The 7904-nt window shown below is 35.0% G+C and overlaps 1 protein-coding gene across 1 annotated transcript in view; it reads left to right on the top strand.

The window, feature by feature from the left end:
* Positions 1-6522, top strand: part of LOC107871113 (carboxy-terminal domain RNA polymerase II polypeptide A small phosphatase 1) — an 11475-nt gene extending 4953 nt beyond the window's left edge. The window contains exons 2-6 of the mRNA XM_016717914.2: positions 2500-2628; positions 2714-2834; positions 2931-3012; positions 5793-5946; positions 6034-6522. Of these exons, the coding sequence (XP_016573400.1) occupies positions 2500-2628; positions 2714-2834; positions 2931-3012; positions 5793-5946; positions 6034-6174 (627 nt within the window). The 3' untranslated portion in view covers positions 6175-6522. The remainder of the gene's footprint in view (positions 1-2499; positions 2629-2713; positions 2835-2930; positions 3013-5792; positions 5947-6033) is intronic.
* The last annotated feature ends 1382 nt before the right edge of the window (positions 6523-7904 follow it).

The following is a 7904-nucleotide window of genomic DNA, read 5'->3' as shown; positions in this document are numbered from 1 at the left end:
AGTGTTTGTTTATGTATTATGCGTTTTCCCTTTATTGGATCGTATGACTAAATGTTTTGCCATATAAAGGGGAAAAAGTTCTTCAGCATATAACTCTGTACTACTAATGCAACAAAGCTCTTTATTACTAGTACACATTATGGTTATTACTTATATAATTCTGTGTTACATACTGTTTAATCAGATGTAAAAGTCTGCTTACCTAATGCTTGCATAACTTTTGGGGCAAACTAAGTAGGTGTTTGGCCATGACAATTTTTTCACTTTTTTTCGGAAAATTATTTCACTTTAGTGAAAAAAGTGAAAATAGTAGTGTTTGGCCGTAAGAATTATTTCACTTTAGTGAAATTCACTTGTTTTCACTTTTTCCACTCCTATTTCTCTCATAAAATTAAAAAACAACTCCAATTTATATTCATGGCCTAACACAACACCAATTTCAACTCCGGAAAATTATTATTTTCATGGACAAACGGGGCCTAAGTATTCCCTCTGTCCCAATATATGTGACACCGTTGGAATTTTGACAGTCAACCAAGTTTTCCTTGACTAAAATTAAATGCTTACCGATTTTGGATATGCTGATTAACTACTACTTTTTTAGTTGATAGATCAGTTTTAAGGGAATGCTGATTAGAAGTTGGATGATTGCAAGATCACTTGCAAAGGAAGTTTCAGTAGGTGTTGATATCTAATATGGGAGAAAGACAAATGCAAAGTAGACACCAAGAATTTTAGGAAGCATTGTGTAGTTCAGTGTTTGATTTCTATCCTTCTGCATCTTGAAGCTTCAGTTCAATTCACTGCCAACCCAACTAATGTATTCTTATGCATGACCGTCTTGTTTGTTACTTGCTATAGTAGGGAGATGGTCAACAATACATTTTTTCCTTCCCCATTCTTTGATTCATGCCATAATAAACTCACGTACAGGGTAAAAGGATGAATTGTATAATATGATGTGTAAAGTGGATGTAGTTATATGAAATTAGCTAGTGATTTTTTTTTGTTTCGGTTGGAATTTGAACCCGAGTCTCTTGTGATTTCACTCACTTCATTGGACGCTAGGCCAATCTAGTTAAATAGTGTGAAAAAGTACGCGCAGATTGGTCCAGGATGATCACAAGTCAACTTGCAAATTTAGTCTAAGCATATAACATGCAAAATTAGGAGTTAGCTTCAATCTGAATAGATGAATGGTATATATGGAAATCCAACTTGGTAAAAGGAGGAAGTTTTAAAACAGGACAACTATAATGAGGACATGCCTTGGAGAATCATTAATTTTCCAGAAAATGTGTCAAAGAATAGAGAATATTGTGACTACAACATGCGCTTTTGGTTAGTAAGGTGATTGCTATTTTTTTGCAGTGTTATGGTATTCTTTTGGGTTTCTTCCGATCTCTTCTTTCCTTATTTGTTGGGAAGGTGGTGTAGTGGACAACGTTCCTTGAACAAATGGATTGTCAAATTAGCTGGCTAGTTTATGGTCATGCAAGTCTAGTGAGATTTTTGTTCGGCTTAAAACAGGCTTGAGCCAGCAAAGTGCTGTTGTAGCAAGTTTGAAGGCTGCTATATATGTGTAATAATAAGCCCTTTATTGATAGTAGGTAGTGGTCTTTTATACTAGATAGCCCGATATCAATAATCTTGAGTGTATGCCAGGTCTTGGAATTTTGAAGTGTTTAATAATGTTTTGTGATCAGCTGTCAATTACATGGCTGGCCACACCATAACAAAATTTTTGACTGTCGTTCTATTAGTGCATCCCATATCCTTCATCTTTGCCGTTGGTTTCTGTGCTGTGTTCTGGTGTCACAAGCAGAGCCTTGATTTGCTGTGTCTCTGTCCCAAGACGTTTACATGAATACACACTAACATCTTGGCGATTATGGTGAAGTGTCTTTGTCTGTGTAAACGTTCATGAATACACACTAACATCTTGGCGATTCCGGTGAAATGCCTTTATCTTTAGCCTTTCTTCAGCATGCTGTGTCTTATTTTAGATGGACTCGTATCAGAAGGGGATGTCGGATGGGGGGAGGATCTTTTATTTTATTTTTGCTTTCTTGTTGCCAATTTTACATTTTTTTTTAATATTTGTCTATGTACATGACTACATCTTGGTTTTGAAGAACATACCTCCACAGCTTAACTTGGTGAATAAAAGTTGTAGTTCAAAGAAGTTTCTGGCAGAATCTTTTAAGAGTACTGACATCTAACTGAATCCGAAAGTTGACTTGTATGAAGAAGTCAACAACAACAAACCCAGTATATTCCCACATAGTGGAGTCTGGGGATTTTAGGGACAAGAGGGTCTGAATTCACTTTCTCTAACTGTGCCAACAACCTAGCTGAGACTTCGCATATCTTGCTTCTTGCAACATGGATGGATTAAGTGCTGACTGTCAATTGTGTTGATCAATCTTTAATAGATATTTTGGTAAAATGACTGCCTTCTGGTTATGTTTTTCTCACGTTCTTAGATGGTGGACGCAGGTGGTACTTGACTTGGATGAAACTTTAATTTGTGCATATGAGACATCAAGTTTGCCTGCCACCATTTGCACCCAGGCAACAGAGGCTGGGTTGAAGTGGTTTGAACTCGAGTGTGTATCTTCGGAAAAGGTAAACTTTCTGATTTATACTATTGATGGAATATTCTAGCAATTTTCTTTGAAATCCATGCTAATTCTCTTCTTGGAGGTTTTAGGAATATGATGGCAAACCGAAAATCAACTATGTCACAGTTTTTGAACGTCCTGGGTTACACGAGTTTCTAAAACGACTTAGCGAGTTTGCTGATCTGGTTTTGTTTACTGCTGGACTTGAAGGTTAACTCATTACTTTCTAGTTTGACTTAGTTATCTTCCTTTTCCATTGATAACTTCATCCAAAAATGTTGAGTTTATCGTTGTATGTGCATACAGGATATGCAAGACCTGTTGTTGACAAAATCGACCTGGAAAATTTGTTTAGCCGTAGACTCTATCGCCCTTCAACTATTAGCACGTAAGTAATACTTGTCTTTCTGTCTTTTACTGTTTTTTGTCTTTTCTATCTAGCATCATTTAACATGTTAATTGCGAGGCTAATCTGTTTTTTTAAAGTGTGTCATAGAGTAAATAAATAATCTGAAAGTAAATGGCATAAAAGAAGTAAAAATATGATGTTATTAGAAGGAAAATTGGATTCATGAAAATGTTTGATGCTAATAAGTAAATGTTGAACTCATCGGTGTGTTATGCACCACACTTCTATCGAGAAGTCTACATGGACATTATAAGGATTGGCGCATTCATTCTTCTCTCGAGAGATGTTAGAGCTTGAAGCAAGAAGCGAAATTCTAATCCGTATTGACTCTCCGACAAAATTAGCTAAGAAAAGTGACAAGTGTACGATTTGGATTCAGTTGATGACAGTGACAATAACATGCTTGAGGGGTAACCAGGGAGGTGTCGATGTCCTTGATGTGAATACACAGGCTGAGGAAATGGATAAATTTCGAATGAGGGAAAACTCACGTTGAAATTGATATCCTTGAGTTAATAGTTTCTGCGGAAGAAGATGAGGTGGAAATGGCTTTGAATGTTGTCATAGTGACATCAGTTCAGTTTTTCTCTCTTTGGTTTGTTTGATGGTGTAAATAAGTCATTATCATTTGAATACCCTGTTGAATTCAAGGGTGATATTAAGTTGAACGCCGCCTATAGTCAATAATATACACACATAGATAAACGAAGTCAGGTTATAGTAAATCCTTTAGAAAACACCACATGGAAATAGAATAGCACGACAATATGTTGAGGTGGGAGCAACATGGACGTAGATAAGTCAATGGATATGATGACGTGGGTATGACATTTTCCAAATTTGTTACTTAATAGTTTTTAATTATAGTTCTCATGGGTATTTCGTTAATGATGACGGTTTCTGACCATCATGTTGTCTATTTTATTTTTTGATATGTTCTATTCCGTGTGAAATTTAAACAAAAGACAAATGGTACGGATTTGGAAAATTCAGTATTTTCGGTTTCTTAAAATAGGATATCAAAACCAAAGCTAATTAAATTCAGTATCGTAGGGTTTTCCTTTTTTCTGTTTTGATTTTATTTAGTTCCAATTGGTTCAGTTCGTTTTGGTAATTCGTTTTTTACCAAATCATGAACGTTTTCCTACTATCAGTTGCTTTCTCTTGGAATTTTTGTCCTTATGAACTCTGCTTTTCGTTGATGCCACATATAACCAGTGGCAGAGCCATAATTTGAAGTTTATGAGTTCATTATTCTTTTCCTTTCAAGTTATTGGGTTCTAAATAATAATTTATACATATGCAATAAATTTGTTGAGACAAATATCGGGTTTGGACCAAAGCTTTTGGGTTCAGTCGAACCCATAACTTGTATTCTAGCCCCCCCGCCTTTGACACCTGAAGTAGTTTGAAGTCACTGTTGTTTCTAGAGAAAAGTCATCAAATACACCCCCTGAACTTGTCCCGAAAAGTCGATGACACACTCAAACTATTATGACGACCTATCACACACCCATTCTACTTGAAAGTGTATTTATTTGCACCCTGAAAGTTGATGTGGCACAAAACTATAAATAAATAAAAAACAGGCGCATTTATTTGAATTTATTTGTGTTTTTTTTTTAAACTTCCAAATCATTTTATATTTTCTCTTTCTTCCCTTATCTTCCTCATCACTTTCTCTATCTTCTTCAACACTCATGAACCACCATTCTCAACATTTTGAGCTTCAAAAAGCTTCATTTCTTCACTTCTTTTATTTTATTGTTGTTTCAAATTTTCATATGTACTTTTATCATTAGTATTCCATCTTCATTCTTAATTTTTTTAAAAGAAATTTCATCATCCATTTCACTAAAAAAAAAATGAAATAAATTAAAATAATTTATGAATCACGGGTTAAAAAAATATAGCTTTTGGTGATGAAGAATTGTTGTTTCATTGAAAAAGTATAAATTTTTCAGTGGTTCGTTAGTGAGAATTTTATTTTTTCGACAGACTTAATTCAGCGATTTTTTTTTTTGACATACCCAATTCAACAGGGTAATTTTCATCTATGTAATGATCGATTGCCTTTGTATTGTTGATATAATTTCTCTGAATGTGTGAGATTTCAATTAAAAAAGACGTAGATCTAAAAGAAAAGAAAAAATAAGGTACTAAGGACAAGTACACACTGATGACATTTGTAACGGTGTTGTTGTAACTGTTGGGTGGTGTAGAAGAAGAAATCGAAACTGACTTTTGACGGTGATAATGGTGATCTTAATGATAGATTTGATTATGGGTGTTGAATCTTGTGGCCTTTTTTTGCATTTTTTGTGGTGACAATAGTGATTATGTTATTTTGATGGTGATTTTCTTGTGGGGGCTGAAATTTGTGGTGATTATTTTCGTTTTTGGTGGTGAAATATATGAATTTAGTGATGGTATGGTGGCAATAATGGTGATTTTATGGTGTAAAATGATGAAGCAGCAATTAAGTGATATTGAGGGGAAAAAACTTGAAATATGACATAGCATCTGATGTGGTATCTGATTTGGCAGCGAGTGGCATACTCTCCCATCATGTGACTGGTTATACATGCGCTAGGGTGGAAATAAATTCAGTTCAAAATAGTATAGGTGTGTAATAGGTCGTTATAATAGTTTAAGTGTGTCATCGACTTTTCGAGACAAGTTTAGGGTGTATTGATGACTTTTCCCTTGTTTCTATATTATATAACTACGGTAAATTTGACACTATATGCGCATCACAGGGAATTCCGGGAACATGTGAAGGATCTGTCATGCATATCAGAGGATTTATGCCGGATTGTCATTGTTGATAACAACCCATTTAGTTTCTTGTTACAGCCTTTAAATGGAATCCCTTGCATTCCATTTTCTCCTGGACAACCCCATGACGACCAGGTATAAGATTTGAGCAGAAAATATTCCTCAAATTTTAGCCTACTTTGATCCCCCATGAGTTTAATTGGCTTTTATCTTTTACATTAGCTTTTGGAAGTAATCCTTCCACTTCTCAAGCATCTATCTGAGCAGAAGGACGTAAGGCCTGTGCTTCGCGAAAGATTTCAAATGCCCGAGTGGTTTCAAAAACATGGAATCCCTACTTGTGAATTCACAAATGTACGATGATCTTTTGTAAGTAAAGATTTTTGCTATTCCAAGAGACGGCACACCTATACTCTAAATTTGTTGTACAAGGTTAGTACCCTCTTCACCGGAAGAACAAATTTTTGTATAGATTAGTGCAGAGGAGTAGCCATTTGTGAAGACCCAAATTTCTAATCTATTAGATTCTTTTGTAACTTTGTTTATAGCTTCCATTGTGAGAAGATATTCATGTATGTGCAATTGTTGTACGCAGTGATTTCCAATATTTATATCTTCCCTCGCCAAAATTATGTACATATTTGATGATTAGTATCTCTCTCCAGCAATGGAGAAAGTGTTAATTTGTTTAAGCCTTCCGAGTTCTTAAAATTTTGTGGCTACAGCATATTATTGTTCTTTTTGTCTTGTAAAGTAAGTAGTCTTCCTATCTATTCAAACTTCGATGGATAGAGTTATCCAATACTAGTGTTCAGTGGCGGAGTCAAAATTTTCATCAAGGGGGTTCAAAATCGAAAAACATAGGCACACGAACTAGGTGAAGGGGGTTCAACATCAATTATATATACATAAAAAAGAATTTTCACTATACAGAAATAGGATAATTTTCCGTCGAAGGGGGTTCCGATGAACCTCCTAATCACAAGGTGGCTCCCCCACTGCTAGTGTTGGTGGAAAATAGCAGCTGGTACCTCGTGAAATTAGTTGAGGTACTTACAAGCTAGTCTAAACATCACAATTAGTGTTTTAAACAAGCTAGTTGATCACAAGACCATGTTCTTGAAGCTCAGGCACCAACTAAAGGGAATCAAGCTTGATGAAATGTGTTGTGTAGGAACGTTTAAGACTCCCTCCTTCATTAAGAAAAACATAGCATTTGTCTGTACTTGACCGATACACTTATCTCTTTCTTTAACTGAATTATTAAAGTACGATTTTGTAATTGGACAGAAGAATTTAACACCACCTTGATTTTTAAGTGATCAATATTTTGGAACAAATTTGTTTAGCTTAAGTGAAAAGAAGACCGATGTAGGAGTAGAATGACACAACCAAGCATGCACATACTAGGTCGCACCTTGTATTTTCTTTTTGATGACGGTTGTGTAAGACTAATACTAATTAGTCATCTAGACTATTCTACTAGATATCTGCTATTTCCCATTATCTCTTTGTGAGCCTGTGACATAGGCATCAGAAACTCTACCCACCATGCAATTCAAGTGACATGTTGCATGATAATGTGTCTGGTGGCCCTATAACAACCATATTGCACTGTGTGGTATATATTTCCTCTGTGATCCACAATATCTTCCTAAGTACTTCCTATTCAATTCACACTTTCTTATAGATATATCAAATAAATTTGTCAACGTTGACACCATCTTTATCCTTTTTGCCAAGTGTGGCTTCTTGGAATAGAATGAAAGGAGAAGAAACAGTGTAGCCCATGTTCGATATTTTGTTTAAAATAAATTAATTAAAAGTTCTTTTTATGAAAAAGGCGTCTTTAGAGCAAGGTTGTGTCCTTTATGAAAAGATGTCTTTTAGTGAAGAGCGCTTTTTAAATGAAGAGGTATCTTTTATTTGAAAGGTTGTGTCCTTTCATTATTATTTCTGAAAATATGAAGTATATGGAGATATAACTTTCTCCAAAGAATTTTTTCTTCCCAAAAAGATAAGTCTTGACTTTTTGCTTTCCAAAAGAATTTCTTCACCATTTGCTTAGTGCAGAATTCAATAGGCTTGTCATA

The sequence above is a fragment of the Capsicum annuum genome, chromosome 5 (genome assembly GCF_002878395.1).
Source record: "Capsicum annuum cultivar UCD-10X-F1 chromosome 5, UCD10Xv1.1, whole genome shotgun sequence".
Taxonomy (NCBI): domain Eukaryota; kingdom Viridiplantae; phylum Streptophyta; class Magnoliopsida; order Solanales; family Solanaceae; genus Capsicum; species Capsicum annuum.
The sequence above is the reverse complement of the archived record's forward strand: the minus strand, read 5'-3'. Positions and strand labels throughout refer to the sequence as shown.